This window comes from Notolepis coatsorum (assembly GCF_963971535.1).
Source record: "Notolepis coatsorum genome assembly, chromosome: 18".
Lineage (NCBI taxonomy): Eukaryota > Metazoa > Chordata > Actinopteri > Aulopiformes > Paralepididae > Notolepis > Notolepis coatsorum.
This window is the reverse complement of record NC_140182.1, coordinates 90806969-90829989: the sequence shown is the minus strand read 5'-3', so window position 1 is coordinate 90829989 and position 23021 is coordinate 90806969. Positions and strand designations below refer to the sequence as shown.

At 42.2% G+C, this 23021-nt stretch overlaps 1 protein-coding gene across 2 annotated transcripts in view; it reads right to left on the bottom strand.

Moving 5' to 3' along the window:
* LOC311245521 (glucoside xylosyltransferase 1-like) overlaps nucleotides 1–20147 on the bottom strand; it is a 29597-nt gene extending 9450 nt beyond the window's left edge. Inside the window, exons 1-6 of one of the 2 annotated variants that reach the window (XM_084335390.1) lie at nucleotides 19773–20147; nucleotides 18498–18584; nucleotides 16655–16838; nucleotides 15624–15755; nucleotides 7502–7753; nucleotides 4330–4453 (exon numbers count right to left, since the gene is read on the bottom strand). In XM_084335390.1, the coding sequence (XP_084191516.1) occupies nucleotides 4330–4453; nucleotides 7502–7753; nucleotides 15624–15755; nucleotides 16655–16838; nucleotides 18498–18584; nucleotides 19773–19990 (997 nt within the window). In that variant the 5' untranslated portion in view covers nucleotides 19991–20147. The remainder of the gene's footprint in view (nucleotides 1–4329; nucleotides 4454–7501; nucleotides 7754–15623; nucleotides 15756–16654; nucleotides 16839–18497; nucleotides 18585–19772) is intronic. The other variant, XM_084335391.1, reaches the window with a different exon arrangement.
* Between the last annotated feature and the right edge of the window lie 2874 nt (nucleotides 20148–23021).

The following is a 23021-nucleotide window of genomic DNA, read 5'->3' as shown; positions in this document are numbered from 1 at the left end:
ACGAATACTGGAGACTGGGCTCGAACAGGTTCGCCTCCCTGTTCGAGCCCAGCGCTCCACATTGCTTTCAGTTTAGCTGGTCGTCCGCACTAATACACATTGGCAGTATTAGGGGGAGGGAAACTGATGGGTGGGGATCGGGCGTTGTGGACAGCAACTCCTACAGGTCGGTTGGTGCGCCTGCGCAGTAGAATCAGGAAGCGACAGGGGCGCGTGTATACTTTCCGCAACAGAGTTCGGTTTCCGGGTTCCTCTGATTGGCCGCGACCCCCACGTGACCCGCCCCCCTTATCGCTGCCGCTCGCCGCTGTGTTGCAGCGCAGAACGCTCGCTTCCTGAGTCAAGAAACGCACTGTTGGTAACACCACCCACTTCAATGACAGAGCTCTCTTGTTTAATAATATTGTCGCGTCATCTTAATATGCTGCTTATGTAGTTATCAGCTGTATTTGGCATAGACGCCTGAGTCAAGCCTCCGAGTCAAGAAACGCGCTGTTGGTAACACCACCCACTTCAATGACAGAGCTCTCTTGTTTAATAATATTGTCGCGTCATCTTCTGAGTCAAGAAACGCAGTCATCTTAACACTTTGATCGCCATGGTTAAATTCATAATTTACCATCCCTAGCCAGCTCTATTTGTCTATGGAGAAGTTCCCCTTCTTTGCAGGGCTATAACTTTTTAAATTCTATTGCTAAATTGACATTATTATGGCCCATTCAATGTCCTATATCTATTGTTCAGGGTGTAGCAACATTATACTTTTTCATTCACATATTCATACTAAAATACGGTCTAAAGTATAAGTATGTTTTATCGTTTTCTGCAGCCTTCTCCAGAACTTGATTTATAGCCCCAAATGCATTATATTGATGATCAAATACAGTTTGGTAGCGATCGGTGCCAGATAAAAAATGTCAACTGGAGGTACTTCTAGAAGTTACTACGTATGATCTGATGTTGACCGGATGGGCGGGGGGTCGTTTATAATTCCGTGGGCAACGTTATATCATTCATCTAGTGTGGGTCATATGATCATCAGAGCAGTTTATATCGAACACGGTAATAATAAACGCTGAAACTTACCCCAGTCTCCTCGGGCCGTTGGGCGATCAGCTTGGAGTAGACAGTTTTCTATTATGGGATGTTGATCTAGAGATGAACCATTTCCAGGTTGTATAATACTATATACGTCCAAATAACGTTGTTTATTGAGTTAGGGCGAGCGATTGATTATCCAGTGTGTCGAGATGGAGTCCTGCTAACGATCGCGAGTGCCCAGACGAAATATGGGTGAGCACATCCTGTTTGGCGCGTCACTTCCTGTTGGGTGATCTGCCGATCGGCCACCAGATGGCGCTCTTGAACCGTTACAGAGTTGAGTGGAGCTCAGCAGTATATCTCAGGTCCCCGGAGGAGAAATATGATTTCGATCACAGATTTTTGAAATATTGATATCAAAGACGTGTTACGGCGTCTTCGGCAGAATGAGCATGGCGGGCAATGACGAGTTTCGGCGTTTCCGGCGATTAAAATGTTAATGTGCTGCTTATGCATAAGCAGCATATTAAGATGACTGCGTTTCTTGAACAGCTGATAACTGTTATTTTTTACATGTTGGACTATAAATAGTGTCTGTCAAATGAGCCATACTATTGTCTCCATAGCTATAATATAGAATATACAATAGCTCCGCAAAGATCGTGAAAATGGTCAAGAAAAGCTGTGTGCAGATGGGGAAAGGGCGTGGCACTCAATGAATTAATGGTCTGGCACCATCCTCCCTCTGCGACTGCCTACATAGATATGTTCCAAACCGCCCGCCTGAGGTCCTCTAGTGCGGACCTGCTCGAGGTGCCTACAATGAAATATAAAAAATACGGCAAAGCAGGCAGCCTCTTTGGATAGCTTTAAAGCACAGCTCAAGACCTATTTTTATACTCTTGCTTTTAGCTGATTTTAAAATGCCTGTTGTCATTTATGCTTTTTAGCCATTTTCTTAACTCATTCAACGCCAACCACGAGAAAAGTCGGGTTAACTCGCCAACCGTTCAGCACCAATCACGAGAAAACTCGGGTTTTAATCGTTATTTCTTTTATTAGCTATATCCATTCATTTTCATCCATCCAGCCTGATGTTATCATTGGGAATGGGTCTGAGCTCGCACAAGGGCAAATACCGCCGCCTACGCCTTCCAGCAGGTTTTGCACTCTATTAGAAATGGTGTAGTTTCTTTTCAGGGCCGATCTGAGCCGTGCGGGCGGGGTTTAAATACTCAGACGAGGCATACCTTTACAACGATGGCATGGTACACTAACCCCGCCCGCCCGTTCATGTATAACGCTCTGTAATGTGGGACGGACATCCACAAGCAGTATTTGGAATGGCGATCAGATAATTGGATTATTTCTTTTGCATTACATCAGAGACAAGGTAAGAACACTATATATAAAATCTTGCGTCGATCTGATATTTCTTTCCACCGCGATCAAAGCTATCTGTGTGTGTGTGGCTGTTTACCATTGAGTAGGAGGAGGTGGCGGGCGAGCGCCCCGCTATGAGGGCCATTTCATTCTTGCATGAGGAAGGATAATAATGATAATCTAGCGTTGATTTCAGGAAGATTCGATAATCAGGCGAAAAATGACAACGTGTTTAGTGTATTCCACTAAAGGGCTATTATCGCGTCTTTTCCTGGGATTACTAAGAATCACCAAAACTATATTCATATTCAAAACGGTATAAAACGTAAATGTATGGATGAAAAAACAATCCGTTTTGTACATGTTGACTGGAAGCAACTCACTGACAATCGACAGTGTTTTAGACCCATAGCTATAATATAAGATATATTTTAAGCACCTCGCAAATCTCGCAGTCCCCCCATTGATTAAAGCGATGGCGTACTAGCGCCCTCTGGCGCATTAAGCGATGGCGCAGAATGAGTTAATCATGTTTTGCTATTTATTTTGGTTGTGGTTTTAACACTGTCCCGGCCAACCACGTATATATACGTGTTTGGGCGCCATGCTTAAACAAGACATAGCAGTACTACTGTCTATCTGTATGTCATGTATGTCATATGATGCATTGAAAATGGGGGACCCTGATGTAAACAAGACGAAAGTCTTTCTCTGGTCTGCATCCCCTTAACAATTGTGTGTATTGAGCCGTACTGTATTGTACCCATTCTGCAATCTGGTAATACAATTTTCAATCAATAAAATCTGGAAAAAAAAAAAGTCTGCCATTTTCGCAATTTTTCTTTTGTTTCACAATGAGTCGTGACAAATTAATTACATAATCCATGTGTATGTAACGAACTAACATATTCCAATTGAGTATCTTTTTTGGAGGATTCGTTCAAAAGCTATTCATACTTCCATTTTTCTATCTATGGCGGATTGATTCAGACAGAAAAAATTAAGTAATTCAGTTGTGGGAGGGATCTGGGGTCACGTGGAGTGTGTTATACTAAATAACAACCGGCAACTTCACTGTTTCAGCCAATCAAAATCAAGAAATTTGCATGCCATTGTATAATGTGAGGTACAGAATGCTATGCTGTTAAAATTGATAAGCTATATAAATGGTACTTAAACAGTCAAAAATCTGAATTACAATCTCATGATGACCAGACTGAGATTGTTTTTCACTGAAATACATAACAGTGAATTAGTAATCAGCTCATTGAAATGTGTTCAATGATCTACGAAAATAAAGAGGAGAGCTAAGCGAATAGACAGTGAACAAATTTCCCACTAGTCAGAAACCAGACCATTTTCTGCCGTCGACTAAAAACACACTTCTTCAATCAATATCTAACCTTCGTACTGTTGTTTACTATCATGCACTTTGCTACTAAATAATCTTCCTTGCCTATATTACTACATACTATGCTAATATGTCTTTACTACTATGCACTCAAGACTGTAGCACCCAAGTTCAAAACTGTTTGACGAACATTGTTACTTAGCTGCCAGAGTTGTACCCTTCCTACTGACCTGTTGTACAGAACTTGTAAGTTGCTTTGGATCAAAGTGTCAGCTAAATGACTAAATGTAAAAATGTAAATGTAACTCCTGGGACACTATGACAGTACCCATTGTGATTTTAGTGGGATATAGGAACATTTTCTGATCTGTATGTCTTAGATTTAAAAACTAATTTGGATGCAATAGCTCAAACAGAAATCCTGTGAGCCCATGACGTCGGTCACTAATTGTCAATGGACTAACTCCAAAAAGTGTCACTCGATGACATCACAGATTCAAGTCATGATATTCTGATTTTCAGCTTGGAGAGACGGTTTTCTGGTAAATACAAACCTGGGTTATGGTGGAATATGATATTGAGCAGGTCCTGGTCGCCCCAGGTGATGTTGAGCTTGTATTTCTGGAGAAGAGGCATCAGCATTTCCTCCCAGCGCAGGGGAACTGAAGTCATGTCATTCTGAGAAAACATCAAAGAGTTATTAGGAGCATTAATATTACCTTGGGTTTTATGAAGAAGAAGATACAGACTGCAAAAAAATCCCTTTGTGGACACTTGGTTATCATCAAAACAATCCTTCCTAATAATATTACTTTCATTTTGTTCAGAAAGAAGGGGCAACAGTGACCTCCACTGGCCAACGCTGGTAGCACAGCAGTTCCTTACAGCTAAGCACTCATTCAGAGTGTTATGTGTCATAATAATCAAGAAACACCAGTATACCAGGTTACATCAGAGTCTGCAAAGTCCTATTATGGACTCCATGTTCAGTATGTATCCATGTACACAGTATGTATCCATGCACAGTATGCATTCATGTACACAGTATGTATCTATGTACAGTATCAACAACCCATCTTGTGGCTGGTCCCGATTTCACCTCAACGTTTGTCTGAGGGAAGCTCCTGTTGTGATTGGATGATCAAGAAAAGAGGGCAGGGCTTGAGTGTAACAGACTTTTTCCACATCAGTCTATACTCGATATCGATAATAGACCAATATAAACTAGAAAGGTGCGCCCAGTAGAGTGCAAATATCCACCAGGCGGCAACCACACATCTCTTCTCCCTCTCTCACAGAGCAAACAAACACACCTACAATACTTAACCCTTTCAGTGCCACGGACGACATATCTCGTTTTATCAGCCCCCCCATTGAGTGCCCACGATGACAAATATCGCTTTATTTTTTTATTAGCAATCTGAATTCATATTTCATCAACAGTCTCCCGTTGGTACACCAGCCCCTACAAAAAGCGCCCCCTATCGTCTATCCTTGTGTAACTGCAGGTCAGTCGCTTAGACTGACCTGGGATCTGTAGATATGTAGAGGCCAGTGATGTACCTGAACGCGTTCAATGAACGATCGTTCATGAACGCGTTCGTATTTTGGGCGAACGTGAACTGAACGTACTGATTATCCGCTAAATGAACGTTAATTGAGAACGCGTTCATTATCAGCGCTGTATAACGGCGTTCAAACATGCGTTCATTCTCAGCACTCTATTATAACGGCGTTCAAAGGTGTGCCAGATTTCATATGCATTTCAGCCGAAAACAGTTAAAACACACCGTAAACAGGCTACAAAAGTATGCGGAAAACCACCCGATCTGGCAACGTGCCTGTCACCCCCTGGCTACGTAATCAGACTCATCACAACAAACAGACCAGACCAGAACAGCGAGCAATCTGCGAGCAGAAGCCGAGAGCTCCAGCAGCAGCAGCAGCACTCGCTCAGAGTCAGACCCTATCTCTACGACGTCGGCGTATGAGCATTTAAGAGTTTAACGTTAAAGTCAGTACTGACTCAGATGGAAAAAATCTAACGTTTGTCTGTAAACTTTGTCCACTCGGTTTGAAGAAGCAAGTCCGCACATCGACGACGTCGACAGCAAACCTTAAAGTTTAAATGGCACATTGAGAATAAGCAAACGTCCTGTTTTTGTTTTCATAATAAAGACAATTCAAGCAAAGTTTTTCCTCATGTTTTTGAAAATATACTGTAGAGATGAAAGCTGCAGCTGCTACTAGTGTGGACTGAATGGGCGACAGCAAAGCGTTATGGAAATGCATTGATTGATTGAAAACTTTATTAACAGATTGCAGAATGGGTACAATACAGTACAGCTCAATACACACAATTGTTAAGGGGATGCAGACCAGAGAAAGACTTTCGTCTTGTTTACATCAGGGTCCCCCATTTTCAATTCATCAGGACATATATGACAAATGAAAAATGCAAATGCCAGTATTTTCAGATTGCTGTCTGTGGTTCAATCATTTTTACAAATAATAGCTCGCTGCCAGCAACGTATTGAAAAAAGAACTATAACAATTAAAAAAAAAAATACTATAAATTAGTTCTTTTTTGAAACCATGAACTTTAGTTCAAATTTTTTAATTATGAACTATGAACTGAACTAGTTCATTTAAAAAATTGTGAACTGTGAACTGAACTAGTTCATGTAGAAAGTGAACTTTCCCAACACTGGTAGAGGCGGAGCCAGCTGGCTCCTTGTGCTGGCAATCCGTCTGATCAACATGGAAGTCATCGCGGGACGAAAAGCAGCCTGGATTATATATTCACAGCAGCCAATAATCAATCAATCAACGCGATCGATATTTTGGAATGGCGATTAGGGAATTGGAATAATCTTTTTGGAGAACATCTGATCTAAGGTAAGGAGTCTATGTTACCAGTCTTGGGGTAATCGGAGCTGTTTTCGCTGAGATAACGGCGTGTCCCCTATGTGCCATGTGTGTGTGTGTGTGTGTGTGTGTGTGTGTGTGTGTGTGTGTGTGTGTGTGTGTGTGTGTGTGATCTTGCGGGAACGAGAGAATCTATTTTTCAGCTCGCGTCTATAGCGTGCATACGTACACATATACTATCGATAATCTAGCGTTTATTTGAGAACGATTCATAAATAGGCCGACAAATGACAACGTGTCTAGTGTATTCGAGAATATTCCAATAAATGCCGTTTATGAGGGAATCTTTCTATCTTCCCGGACATTTTCGAGAGAACGATAGCTTTTCAAAATGGTATAAAAAGGATATGAACCGATTAAAAAACAATCCGTTTCGACAATGTTGACTGCAAACGAGTCATTGATAAGCGACGGGCAGATTAGACACATAGCCATAATTTAAAACATAGATTAGGCGTTTTTAACGCTAACATTGAAGTGGATGGTGGCATTCAACGGGGTAAATCAAGGTTAATCAAAGGCTCTGAAAGTGTTAACAAATGCAGACACCATCTATTACCATTCATTGTATTAATTACCGGAATTCAAACACACTCACATCATACACAGAGATCATCCACCGTTTACGGGAGAGAAAATCTCCGGAGAAAAAAGGAGATAAATATTAACTTCTGCTTAGGGTTCGGTGTAGTTTAAATATATAATATATATTACAAAAATAATATATATCAAATTGTATCACCGTTATCATTTATTGCCCAGTCATTGACTACACAAGCCTCTCAACCAGTCCATTACCTTAAAATGTTTTCCCCTGATTCGTGTCATGTTCATAAGCATGACCCCCGAGTTGATGCCCGTCTTGCCGTAGTAAGGGTGGCGAGCGAAGCGGTTGTACCAGGCGATGCGGGGCTCCTCGTGCTCTGGAGCCATGGCAGCCAGTTGGCTGGAGTTGAACTGGGAGAGGAAGGCCCAGATCTCCTCCACGGGCTGCAGGAAGAGGATGTCTGTATCCACGTACAGCAGAGAGTCCACATCCTTCAGGATCAGCTGGAAACCAGAGACGACAAACCATCAATCATCAGACACACCGATATCACTTTTTCCACAACCAATACAGATACATACTACATTTAAAAGGGGAACTATCTTATAAATGGCCTTTTCCAGTGTTTAGCATTGTTTTCTAGCAATGTGGGTTTGTATCAATGGGGTCTATGTCTCTAATTCTCATTTTAGCACATTCGTCCAGTTCACATGTCACGAGATTCTCCCTCACTGAACTAAGCCATTCTGAAACGTACGCGTACCTCTGACGTGTAAGAATTCTCATCTGCATAACGCCCCCTCTATGTTTGTAGCCACCGCAGGCGTGCACACTCAACCATTATTTATTGCAGTACGCAAGCAAATGCGTGGAATTGAAGTTTAACAGTGAGTTAGCATTGGGTTAGCATTTAAAGGTCCCGTGTCTTATAAATGGCCTTTTCCTGTGTTTAGCATTGTTTCCTAGCAATGGGGGTTTATATCAATGGGGTCTGTGTCTCTAATTCTCATTTTGACTCATCAGTCTAGTCTCGAGTTCACGAGATCCTCCCTCACTCAACTAAGCCCCTATCCCCCTCCACCCTCTCCTCTGACATACTATCCACCTTTGAGTGACACCTTCTCTGCTCTCCCCATAGAGATGGCAACCTCCACCCTCCTCTCAGCCCGTGCAACCTCCTTCGACAAGCTCTGTCCCCTCGTTGAGAAACCTGCCCGCCGTTCCCCACCCAGTCCATGGCTGACGGATGCAGTGAGAGAACAAAGACAGGTCCTGAGAGCGGCTGAGAGGAAGTATAGAAAGTCACGCCTCACTGCCGACATCATCACATATCACAACCTCTTGTTAACATTCTCCAAAATTTTAAAGGACCAAACCATACTGTATTGTAGGGGTGCACCGATATGAAAATTGGCCACCGATACCGATACCGATTGTTCAACTAACACAATCGGCCGATACCGATACCGATACTTGTGGCAAAAAATAAGTATTTTTAATTTTTTTTTATATTTTTTTTAATATTTTTTTTAATATTTTTTTTTTAATATTTGTAATGAAACTACTGTATATTTGTATGTGTATGTTTGTATTTGTAGGCCTCTTTACTTACTTAAAAAAGGAAACATCAAGAAATATGTTTATGGTATCACTGATCCCTCTCCCAGTATCGTCTGGCGGCCTGCAGAGGGATACTATTTTCTCAACCAGAGCTTTCAACCAATGCAATGGAACCATTCTGGCGGCCTGCAGCGGGATACTATTCTCTCAACCAGAGCTTTCAACCAATGCAATGGAACCATTTTGATTGACAGTCGATTCGGCCAATTACGCCACACCGCTAGCACCCACCTCCTGCTGTTCTTATGTTTATTCATTTTTCTACTTCGGGGCATGCCGCCATTGATCTGCTTGCGAGAATGCGAGTCAAACTCAGAACCACAACAAGCTAATACGTTAGCTGCCCGGCAGTGCCCGCGACCAGCGCGCTCCACAGGATGGCCAAACGAGACACAATGATTTTACTGCAACAAATGTTATAATAAAACAAAGCCTTTCTATACATTTGTCTGGTTGAAAACTTTATTAACAGATTGCAGAATGTGTAGTTGGGTACGGAATGAGCAACGGAATGTAACCGAGCTATGCACGGCTTGCTTGCTATCTTCGGGTAAATACTATGCTGATGTAATTGAACGTGTAACTAACTTTAACGTTAATGCCACAAAACGAATGTTTGTGTCATTTTAACAGCAGATACTTTCTTAAATGCCATCCTCCCGACAGAGCGGTGTTGATGGGGAGCTCTGATGGATTCGCTTGGTTGTGTTATTAGCATTGAACAGCTAACCGAAAGCTAGGGTTAACTAATGTTAAAGGTTTAGCCATAACATTACGTTGGCTAAAGTTGGGGCTATTCTTAATCCAGTAATAATGGCTGCAGACCTGCAAGCAAAGTACAGCAAGTTGGCAAAGGAGTATTCCAACGTAAATCACATTTTCACCAGTAACGTTAGTCTTCTGCCTCCCGGCTATGAACGGACTCGGAGTAATGCCTTGCTGCTATGGGTAATAATAATATGCTGATGTTATTGTCCGTGTAACACTAACTATATAACGTTAATGCCACAAAACGAATGCCTTGTTAATCATAAATAGTAACTTTGATGCTATAGCTTGTGTGTGTGTGTGGGGGACGGCGGGCGTTGTGCAGGTAGGTCGCGAGTGAACTTTTTTTTTTTTTGCCTTTTGACGCTACACAAATGGATGGTTAGTTATCGGCGACTGCTATCGGCACATTCGAGCTTATCGGCCGATAGGCCGATAGCAGTCAACAAGGCACTTATCGGCCGATACCGATACCCGACCGATATATCGGTGCACCCCTACTGTATTGTACCCATTCTGCAATCTGTTAATACAATTTATTAACAAATTGCAGAATGGGTACAATACAGTATGGCTCAATACACACAATTGTTAACCCTTTAATCGCCAAGGACGACTTAACACGTCATTCTCCGCCATGCGTAATCTGCCAATGACGTCGTACAGCGTCTTTGAGATCAATATTTCAGAAATCTGTCATGGCAATCATATTTCACCCATGGAGACTTGAGATCTCCTGTAGATCTCCTCTCAACTCTCCAACGGTTCAAGACCGCCATCTGGTGGCCGATCGGCGAATCGCCAAAACCGGAAATGACGTGCCGGAAGTGGTGCTCGCCCATATTTCGTCCGGGCACTCACTATCGCTAGCGGGACTCCATCTTGATACACTGGACATCGATCGGTTGCAAATAACTCGATAAACAACATGATTTGGACGCATATAGTATTATACAACCTGGAAATGGATCGCATATATCAACATCCCATAATAGCGATCTTTCTGGTCCACGCTGATCACCCAACGGTCAGAGGAAGCCGCGGTGAGTTTCAGCGTGTTTGATTATTATTAACCGTATAATCTGCTCTGATATATATATCGCCCATACTACATGAATCATTTAACGTCGGCCACAGACTTATAAACCCCCCCCCCTGCCGGTCACCAGCAGATGATGAGGCATGACGTTTAGGACCTTGTACAATTGAATTTTTTTATCTGACGTCAATCGGTATAAAACTACATTTGATGATCTAATATATGTATTTGTGGCTATAACTCACGTTCTATGGAATGCTGCAGAAAACGATAAAAACATATTTATACTTTAGACCATATTTTAGTATGAATGTGTGAATGAAAAAGTAGAACGTTGCTACATCCTAAACGATAGATACTTGATGTTGAATGGGCCATAGTAATGTCAATTTAGCAATACAATTTAAAAAGTTATAGTCCTGCAAAGAAGGGGAACATCTCCATAGACAAATAGAGCTGGCAGAGGACGGTATAAAATCAGAATAATCCCTGGCAGATAAAGGGTTAAGGGGATGCAGACCAGAGAAAGACTTTCATCTTGTTTACATCAGGGTCCCCTCATTTTCAATTCATAATGAATTGTAAGTAAGGGTGCAATTAGCACCGTGCAATCCATTCTTTGTGGATCTAGCCCATGGTGTGGCTCATTTTGACAAACATGGGAATAATTAAATTTGTTTCCACACGCTGCAGTTTATTACACGCTAAACATAGCGCATTTCCATGATAATCCAGTCTTTTTTTATAGATCGCGAGATAAAACGCGTTATGTGCAATAAGCCCAAACCGTTCTGGTTGATCCCCTGAAACCCCAAATAAAAAAGGTATACGACATGTATAGGGCTGACCTTCGAATTTTTTTTGGAATTCGAAGCTTCGGGGCCGAGATTCGATTTTAATTCGAAGCTTCGAGATAAAAAAAAAAAATACATATATATATATATATTTTTTTATGTTGTGGGACTTGTACAGCACGTTGTTCAACTTTGTCAGTGCTGTAAAGTTTAAACCTTTTAAAATCTTAGACCAACAAAACACTTTGCTTTCATGAAATATTGTAAGCCGTCATTTGAGGCTTTATAAAAGCAGCACAATGAACACAAATCTGTCAGTACCGAGTCCGACCTCATCTTGAATAACAAACAGCATTGCTTGTTGTAGTTAACAAAGAGAGGCAGAGTTGATTTTGATTTTTTTTTTTAATAATCACATTTTATTTTCATATTCGAATCCCATGCCCATCGAACGAAAAGCTTCAAAGTTATTAAGACAGCCCTAGCCATGTTTATATGTACCTTCACAAAATCATCAAGGGGGGGGGGGGGTCGTTTTAACTAAAAACTGTGATCGTGTTTGCCGAGCATGTTTTTCATCCGGTGAAACACAGAACTGTGATCGTTAGAAAAACATGTTTCAGATTTGGTAAAATAGACATAGAATGTACCTTACCTTAGCCAGAAGGTATTCCAAGAAGAATAATTACAAGTGATCGCATCGCCATCACGATTACCAGTGTATATGTCTGGGGATGTCCCGATCCGATCACGTGATCAGGATTTTTTTTTATTTCATTTTTTCGGGAGTAAAATACATTATTTTATTCAACAAACATGACCATGTTCACATCTTAAACTCATACTGAGGCCTTAGTTTTGGTTTTAAATTACATATCATTCATTTATTTATTGTCACACAGAGCAGAAGAATTTGCCAAAACAAACGCATTTCCTTTGATTTACACCGTCGCACGACAGTGACGTATGCCACAACGTGTTGCTCCCGCAAGTAAACACGGGCAGGTTATGTCCACCTGATGACTCGGTGCAGCTACACAAAATGTCAGAAGTTTGGAAGCATTTTAAAATTGAAACCAAAGCCAGTCCAGCCAGTTGCAATGTTTGCAAGGCGGACGTTATGTGACTAGAGCGATCAAAGGAATGGGGGAGGCGGAGGGCGGCTACGTGGCGTAGTGGGCAAGGCGCTCGCCACGAAATCTGGAGACGCTGGGCTTGCCTGTTCGAGCCCAGCGCTCCACATTTGCTTTCAGTTTAGCTGGTCGTCCGTACTAATACACATTGGCCGTATTAGGGGGTGGGAAACTGATGGGTGGGGATTGGGCGTTGTGGACAGCGACTCCTACAAGTCGGTTGGTGCGCCTGCGCAGTAGAATCAGGAAGTGTCGGGGGCAGCGTGAGCCTCCCAGTCCCACGCGTTACTCCTCGCCACTGAGAGATCGAGCTGCGCAGGTGAAAAGATGCGACTGCTGTTACCTCAAGTACCGGAGGGGACTTGTGCTATGTATGACTTAGTCCACATTGCAGCCGGCTTGTGGGAGGCAAGAAACAGCGTTCGTGACAGGGGAGGGTTGAATTGGATGATACGAAATTGGGATGGGAGAAAATATAGAAAATGGGAGAAAAAGTGGATAAAAAAAAAAGGAATGGGGGAGGCGGCTGGTGCCAAACCGCTGTTTTGAATGCCTCGTTTGAATGAAGAAAGTTCACCTGGATAACATTCGCTTTGTGAGGATTATTCGTCTGCGTTTCAGACCAAAATGGAGCAAATCATTACGTAAGTCGAACACTGTGAATGTATACTAAATGCGCAAACAGATTGAAACTTTGAATATTTCTCGTATGGTGAATGTAATGCGAGCCGCCGCGCTCGCTATTGATAGCGTCAATATATGAGCTACCTTGCAGCTAGCGTTAGCTAACCATTAGCTGCCTAGCGTTAGCTAACCATTATCTGCCTAGCGTTAGCGTTAGCTAACTATTAGCTGCCTAGCGTTAGCGTTAGCTAACTATTAGCTGCCTAGCGTTAGCGTTACCTATGCTAGCTTGCTCGGTATCCAACGCTAGCTCGGCAGACAGTGAAGTGATGCTATTGTAATGTATAGCTACGTGCCTAGCTAGCGTTAGCTAAAAGAGCCCTCGCAGTGAATCTTTCATGATGTTGACGTGGTCATGATTTAAGAATGGTTGTTGTTGTTTTTGTTGTAGTTGCTACTGCTGCTGGGGATGTGAACGGAGGGGCTTTGTCTCGCTTCGCCAGTTTCTGACAAATGCGTCAAATTGGTTACTAATGTGAAAGATCGGATCGGGAAAGATCGGTATCGGCAGATACTCAAAATCACATGATCGGGATCGGATCGGGAGCAAAAAAACACGATCGGACATCCCTATATATGTCTATACACGTTTCGATGGTCAAATACGCTTAGGCAACGGAATTTCGAGGCGATCAATGTGAATTTCTGTTCAAGCGGGAGGAGGGGCCACTACCAAGGGGGAAAAGTGAGGCTGTGTATCAACCCCAAGCCATTGCAGTTCAGACACGGACGATACTGCCACCTGGTGATAGTCGATCGGCATTGCAGGTGTATGTGAGTGTGCCAAAATGATGCAGATCGCTCCGGGCAAGTCTCTAGAGCAGGGATCAAAGTAAAAAGATCAAATGATCCAAAAACGTAATATCTCGTTTTTGGCACTCAACGCTTGTCAAGCACGTAATTTTTCGTTTTTGGCACAGAATGAGTTAACACTGACCCTCTGTGTACGGTTAGTTAAAAAGGAATGATACCATTTTATAATGAGAGGGTGGACATTAAGCCCATTCAACTTCTCAATTAACAGGGGGGCTGCACCGTATTGAATGCTGAACTAAAATCTACAAATAAAAGTCGGACATAAGAGGTAGGGTCCTCCACATGTGGCTGAAAGGTTACTACTGCTCATCAGGCATCCCCTATATGCAGGGCTCTACACTAACCTTTTCCCCAAGGAGCACACAAAGAAATTTAGGAGCACAGTGAAAGATTTTGAGTTTATTAACAAAGTATTTATTGCATGCATATTATACTGTGTGTGCGTGCGCATACTAAGGGACACTCATCTGTGCAATAGCACATACCACCAAAATCACACATTGGCCCATTCTCGAAGACACTCTGATGTCACGAGACCGCCGCCATCTTGGTATAGGGGGACCATACGGATTTCTACCATCAAATCCATGCGTTGAGCTCCGTTTTTATTACATGTTTTATCACATTCTTGTTCATTTCATAACATTTTCATACGATTTGTTTTGAAAATATTGAGGCCAACATGGCATTTCACTATTTCGAAAGCCTTTCTGGTAATTCTAAGGCGAGATATGAATCAAAGAAGCTCCCCCTGATTACCACGACATCAGAGCGAGTTAGCCGAACGTTAGCCACCAGCCACTTTTTCCTCTGTGATGGTATAAAACTTGCGATTTGGATTTCTGTTTTTGTCATTAGTATAACGCGTAACACAGCAGCTCTTTGGCATTGTGAAGGACTGAAGAAAAGTCCGCTTGATTGTCTTTAATTTGCCGCTTTAACGATCCGTTTCTCCACTAAATAGTGTACACAATGTACCAGGCGGGGCAGTTTCCCCCTACGCTGCAGTTGCGTAGCAACAACAGACAGGAAGTTGACTTCGAGAATGCCTGCAGCCTACTAGACGCAAAGGATATAGGTTGTCCAGCTGCTTTTGTGTGCTCAGTGTGCTCCTAAATAATTTTTCCAGTTCGCACATATCTATTTTTAGGGCAAATGAGAGTGAAATAGTCACACTGCAGAGCCCTGATATGGATCAGTTTGCACTGTTCTGGGGCAGGGATGACCTACACATGACACCGGACAGGCTCCCACTTCCTGTCCTGCAATATGGACCTTGCCCTTAGGTCGGCCAAGTCGTTCAGTGCCTGAAGCGAGGTGAGTCCGATCTGCTGTGATGGCTGTGACACTACTGGTCCTATACATCGGACCATAAATGTAATTGTAGGCAGTAGACCTAAAAAAGAAACACCCCCTGCTGCTGAAAACCATCCTAGAAAAAAACACCGAGGACAATGCTTTTTATTCCATTTGTGAGCCGTATACATGGAGGATGCATAGTAATGTATAGTACACATACTGGTAGGAAGAGCCTCTGGGACGCGCAGGGTTTGAAGAGCCTCTTCCACTCCTTGGCATTCTCACTGGGGAAGGTGATGGGGTAGGTTGTGAAGTTAAACCTGGGCTGCACCATGCTGGGCCAGGAGTCGAGCTAAATGACCAAAACATCAATAGGTTATAGTTCCAATTAGGGATGTTCGATGATGATTTTTTTTTATCGATATCCGATGTACCGATATTGTCCAACTCTTAATTTCCGATATCAACCGATAACGATATATGCAGGGTTTCCAGCCCCAAAAAATGAAATAATTTCAGGTAACTAACATTGCATATCTCTTGTCGTGGAATTAACACAACATTATGCATACTTTTGACAATAAAAGTATGCATTGATGGGTTAATTTCACTGGATGCATTCAACAAGGCATTCTAAATGTAAACATTATATGTGCATCTCCCCTTTTCTTCTCTCTCTCCCTCTGGTTCTCTTGAATTGCTTCCATGTGGCAAATAAAACTCTGAATCTGAAGCCTGTGGACTATACATTTTTTTGCGGTCTAAGCTCCGTTACCAAGTAAATATTCAGAACACCCCATTTATTAATATTAGAATGAGAATTTCTTTATTAACAAGTACAGACAACTAGGAATTTGTCCTTTGAATTTAATCCACCCTAACTATTAGGAACAATGGGCAGCCACAGTCCAGCGCCCAGGAACCAACTCCAGTGCTGATGCCAGTGCCTTGGTGAAGGTGAAGGGCAATGAGGAGTAGGTACCTAGTATGCATGTCTCTGTGTTCAAACCCAGGACCTTCTTGCTGTGAGGCAACAGTGCTGAACACTGCACCCCCGTTTGTGACTGGGATATATTAAAGAATAAAGATACATGCAATAAATAAATGTTTTTGTTATCACAGAGAGAGTTAAGTATCGAAAAAAGGTACGACTTGGTACCGTTACCGAATTCCAGGAACTGGTACCGGTTCAAATGTGAACGGTACCCACATATACATTATCCTTTTAGTTGTCCATACATACACACTCACTGCATCTCTGAAGCCGACGTGCAGATTGTCCTCGGCAAAGATGTGGAAGTGCAGGGGCTTGTTGCTGAAGAGAACAGCAGACTTCAACATGTTGAGAGTCTCCTCCAGCCTGGGGCCACAGGCCACCACGGCCAGGTGCATCCGCTCATCTCTGCTAGCCTTGACACCAGCATCTGGCCTCTCCCTGAGGTGGTAAGAGACACGCAGAGTTAACAGACTCGTTCAGGAACTATCCAAGGCCTTTATTGTCATGACAGTACGGCACAGCAACAAGACCGCGGAGAGAGATAGTAAGATGATGAAGCACTGGGGATCTATCAATAATGTTATGCGTTTCAGATATCAGGTCGACTCGATACCAAGCTAAAACAAGGCACTGTTGTGGAATATTCAAATGAGCCAAACAGTGAAGCTGTAGGAATTCAGACTGAGTCAATTTGTATATATATATATGGAAATATAGAACATAGTTTATTTCTGTGGCCAACAGAGCTCAGTTTACAATCAGACACACTAACGTCTGACCAGAAAGAACTTGTCAGACGTACATTAAATACATAATTTACATGACGTACATAAGATAACAGATATAATAATAAAGATGAAAAGAATAAAAAAAACAAAGAATGGGCTTTGTTATGACTTCACACTAAAAGTGGAGTCGAAAATAACCTTGGACCTCTCATATCTCCTGGCCCTCTTGGCTGTTGTTTAAGAGACACTGTTGAGACTGTCGCCTAGTGTCTTTGCCTAGTATACTAGTTGATCATATTAACTAGTCAAAGCTGTACAGAGATTTAACACAGATGGACATAGATAACATTTCCGTCACAGCACTTACTGGAGTATTTCCCCAACAGTAAAATCCAATAGTAATACTGAGGATCTTGTGTAACATGTCTAGTGACCCCAATCGTATGGTCCAAGTCTATAGTAGTCTATACTGTTCAGTAAAAGATTGCATCTGTACTTGGTAGTGGGTGGAATCTGTGGTATCAACGCATCCCTATGATTAAGAAAGGAGCCAGTCAGCGTGTCTATGTCAATTCTCCTATGCAGAGAGTTGGACAACGTTTCACTTGCATTCCACTGTCAAACATCTCTGCCCAAAGAGGAAGTAAACTAACAGGTGCTACCAGTATATACTCAATATTATTTTCCCTTAACCCTTTCACTGCAGCACTACCAAAACGGTTAACCCTTTCACTGCCACACAACAGAAGGTTTTACAACCGTCGACCGTCGGTTGTGTGATAGTAAATGGTTAACCTTCTGTCGTGTGGCAGTGAAAGGGTTAATATATTGAATAAATAATATTATATTATTGTTCCCACCATATTTGTTTGTCTCTTAGTCTTTTATAAGAAGCGGAAATTAGTTAGAAAAAAAAAAGAGATCTTATTCACTGTGTCCATGGAAAGAACGATGAACTCAGCAAGCTTGATTTGGGGTTATTTGTGGCATACACCCAATTGCATTTTCTTTAATTTGGTTGGAAATGTCCGGATTTGGTACAGATTTTGTCTCTCTTGGGCAGAGATGTTTAGAGGTGTGACATACAGGCGTAGACACCTCTGCGTATGAGTGTTTATACTATGTCCTGTTGGGTTGGAGACGAAATTAGGCTTCATGAAAAAATTTATCACAATGAATGATACAGTTGCACAGGAGGTTATAGTCCGATTTTAAATAATGTGTAGGGGGCAAAAGGGTGTTAAGCAGCAGCAGCACTATTGGTTGTGAGAAAAAAATACTAAAATAGTTATTATGTGCCCACTACACAATATTTAAAATAGTTATTAGAGGCCACAGGAATATTTTTATGGGCAAATCACAGTCATACCTAAGAGATGATTCCAACAAGCAGTTCACTCCACACACATCAGCAGGCAGCCTCCAATAGGGACTCCAGTGACACACTGACTTACACCTGACAGAATAAAAACAAATAATCTTTTGGATGCTTCCTCGGAGTTCCTCCCTTTGAAATGGATATTTCACTATAGTAGACCTTGTCAAGTATCAGCAGAATTACCCCTGTGTAAGGTCTTCTACAAGTAAGCTAGCGACCACTGCTGACCCTGTCGTCTGCTGTCAACACCACCATTCCTCATAGGTGTCAAGACTCCTCGCTCACTTCCATTCATTTTGGGGAGCAAGTATAAACAAAATACTGCTTGTGGAGATTTAAATAAAAATTACAATTCTGAGTCAAGGTACATGTTTGTTTTGGCGTTTGATGTGTCTTTACAGTTATTCATTTAGAAAAATAAAAGGAGATCTGGTAAATGTGTTATAGGTTTGAGTAGCTGTGTATCTTTGCCCCTCATGGAATGTTTTGAATGGGAGTGAGTGAGGAGGAGCCCGACACCTGGGAGGAATGGTGGTGTTGACAGGACTACAGGGACAGCAGTGGTCACTAGTTTACTTGTAGATGATCTTGGATAGAGGTTAAACATGTTCTACTAAAGTGAATGCTAGAGTTAGAGTATGCTTTGAGATTAGATATGAATGAGTTACCTCCTAGTTAGTGAGCCAACAGGTGGTCGTGCCTTTAATCCGTGACATTAGTGAGCCTGGCTAACGTATTAGGTAACGTTAGTAGTTGTAAGTAACCAATGTTACTTAAATCATCTTGTAGTTACAATGGTGTCAACCACCAAGCCATTAATCAGACAGAATGTGTCATATAACAAAGTATAACGTTAAATTAATAGAAATTGTCGTTTTTAAGACAACAATGAATTGAAAATGGGGGACCCTGATGTGAACAAGACGAAAGTCTCTCTGGTCTGCATCCCCTTACTGTACCCATTGTGCAATCTGTTAAATAAAGTTTTCAATCAATCAATCAATCAATCAATCAAACGCCAGCTAACGTTATAGCTAAACCCGATAGCAAGCTAACTAACTGGCGAACTACTTGCTGGCTTTCCTTGGCGTTAACTTTATACGTTAATGACAGCCAATGGAATAATTCAACTTGGCATGTTAATTTGGTTAATAACTAGCTAACATTACGCCCATGATAGCTAGTTGATTCCTAACAGTTAGATAGTCTAGCAGAAGCAGACATGAATACTAAATGCTGCAGCTGTCCCAGCAGCGTTAACGTCACCTGTGTTGCTGCTGGTCCCGGAGGCCTGCCGCCACTCCTGCAGCTTTCCTGAAGATGTGTCCGCTGTCAGGGCCGCTCCCGTGGGATGCTTTCTGTGACTCACCGAGGGCCCACTCGTCCGGCACCTCCAGCGAGGCGGCTAGTTGACTGACTACATAGAGGAATGAGAAGAATGCGAGGACTATGCACAACAGCAGTGCATTTAGATACCATCGCATTTTGTGACCAAATATTTCCGGAGCTATCGAAACATTTTGTCGATCTTATACTTACTGCCGAGCTGTCAACGTTAGTTTGTTAACCCATGGCAATTGTGAACTCAAATCTCGTATTTAAACAGAAACTGGAAGACACACAGTTGTTGTTTACAGTCTCCAGGCCCCACCCACTCTCTTCTTCCTCTTCACCCACTTCTTCCTCTTCTTCTTTTTCTATTGTATTTCCGGCTAATTAGACGCTTCACATCGTATTACTGACTGAAAAATACTAAAAGTTCTCTATAATCTGATGGTTCTCGTTTCGGCTCAACAGAGTTGTTAAAGAATTGATTGATTGATTGATTGATTGATTGAAAAGTTTATTAACAGATTGCAGAATGGGTACAGTACAGTACAGCTCAATACATACAATTGTTAAGAGGATGCAGACCTGAGAAAGACTTTTGTCTTGTTTCCATCAGGGTCCTCCATTTTCAATTCATCAGGACATATATGACATACTTGACATACAGATAGTCAGTACTGCTACATGAATGAATGAATGAATGAATGAAAACTTTATTTAACAGATTGCAGAATGGGTACAATACAGTACGGCTCAATACATACAATTGTTAAGGGGATGCAGACCTGAGAAAGACGTTTGTCTTGTTTCCATCAGGGTCCCCCATTTTCAATTCATATAGACATATATGACATACATGACATACAGATAGTCAGTACTGCTACATCTATACATTTATGACATACCAGATTTGCAAATACAGTACTGTTTGTGATACAGAAGGAGTCAAGAAAAGGGAGTATATACATTTGACGTAGAAACTGTACATTGGAGGAGGTTGGGTGGGGGGGGTTGGGTACATTGGGATATTGACAACCATACTGGGTAATTTACATTGGAGGTGGTTGGGGGGGGGCGGGGGGCACACTGTATAAACAAGTAACACTGTACATTGAGGGGGGGGGGGGGAGACACTGTACAAACAAACACAAATGTACATTGAACTATTGACAAAACCATACTAGGTAAATGACTGTACATTGGAGGGGGTTGGGTTAGGATATTTACAGGGGCCAGTGTTGAATTGCAGTCTCCCGTAGGTGTCCCTTGAGAGAGGTTTTGAAAGTGGGTAGTGATCCACATTCCTTTACAGCTTTGGGTAGGGCGTTCCACATTGATGTGGCATAATTGCGAAACGTGTTTAGTCCCTTATTTGAGCCGAATCTGGGTTTAACATGATTTGTGGAGCTCCCTCTGGTGTTGTGATCGTGGTATTCACTGACCTTTGGGAAGTATTTTGACATGTACATGGGTACCTTGGTCGTGTAGTGTATCTTGTAGACCAGGCCCATTGCAAGTTGTTGTACTCTGTCGTCTACTCTAAGCCATCCTAGGTTGTCGAAGTGGGCAGGGGTGAGGTAGGTTCTAGGAGTAAGGTCAAGCAGTAGTCTGGCCAGTTTGTTTTGAGATGTTTGTAATTTTGTTTTTAGCGCCTTTGAGGTGCTTTGGTACCATGAGGTGCAAGCATAGTCGTAGTACCCCTGAATGAGTGCTCCTGCCAGAGTCTTCAGGGTGTTCTTGTTTACCAGAGAGGAGATCCGGTACAAGAATCGAGTTCGTTGGTTGACTTTTTTTATTACATTGGATGCCATTTTGTCACAGGAGAGATTAGCCTCTAGGATGGAACCCAGGTAGGTAATTTCATCTTTCCTTGTGACAATATTGTCACCCACTGTAACTGAGAAGCCGTCGGTCTTGCTGAGTTTGTTATTTGAACCGAAGAGAATGGACTCTGTTTTGCCCATGTGTAATGATAGTTTGTTATCAGCGAGCCTACATCTATACATTTATGACATACCAGATTTTGCAAATACAGTACTGTTTGTGATACAGAAGGAGTCAAGAAAAGGGAGTATATACATTTGACGTAGAAACTGTACATTGGAGGAGGTTGGGTCGGGGGGGTGGGGTACATTGGAATATTGACAACCATACTGGGTAATTTACATTGGAGGTGGTTGGGGGGGGGGGGGAACACTGTATAAACAAGCAAAACTGTACAATTGGGGGGGGGGAGACACTGTACAAACTGTACTCTAGCACCCCCACAGCCGTATCGGCAACCACTTACTACTTACATCACGGCTCTCGTCCACATTCATTCATATGCTCCCCCCGCAATCTCCTCCCCGATTTCAATGTAACGCGGAAGTGTAGTGGTCTATTAGAACCTGGATTGTTGGCTTCCTTCCCCAGTTTTAAAATAGGGATTACCACTGCCTGGTTCCATGCAGCAGGGACAGCTCCCTCCTCTCACTGTTTTCATAAGCACCAGTATCTCATCTAAATCTAAAACTACATCATCCAACTTCTTAAACACTTCATAGCCCACTTGTTTCCTGGATGTGCACTTGGCTTCATATCAGTAGACCAGGAGTGAGCTTCATAATACCTCCCAACACCTCTATGATTTCCAAAGATTCAAAACTAAGTATTGCAGCCAAACCGTATTGTGTAGTTTCATAATATTTGATGGAGGTATATATTGTTTAATTTTTATGCTGTTACAATCAATAAACTTAATCTTTGAGAACATTTCTTATATTTGAATCTTTACTTGTATTCATGGTAATTACTATTACCCAGGGCCATAAGCCTCGCCAATCTTCGACCAATCACAAGAGCACAACTACTTTTCTTTTAAGCCACAGATTGTTTTGTTCTGTTTTTTTGTTTGTTAATTTCAACCACTTCATCCAATTGGACAGCACCTTGCTTCCTTTTATTTTTTTATCTTATTTGTTTTTTCCTGTACTATACACATAGCGTTAGCCTCATAGCATAATTGCCTACGTCATTTTTCAAGATTTTCGGAAAAGAAGAAAAAAAAATGTTTGGCACAAGTCACACAAGTGAGTTAGGCACAGGGCTTGACGTTGACACCTGCCCAGGGCTAGTGAAAATGCTGAGTGGCTAGTGACTTTGGAAAACCACTAGCCACAGTGGCTAGTGAGCCAAAAAGTTAAC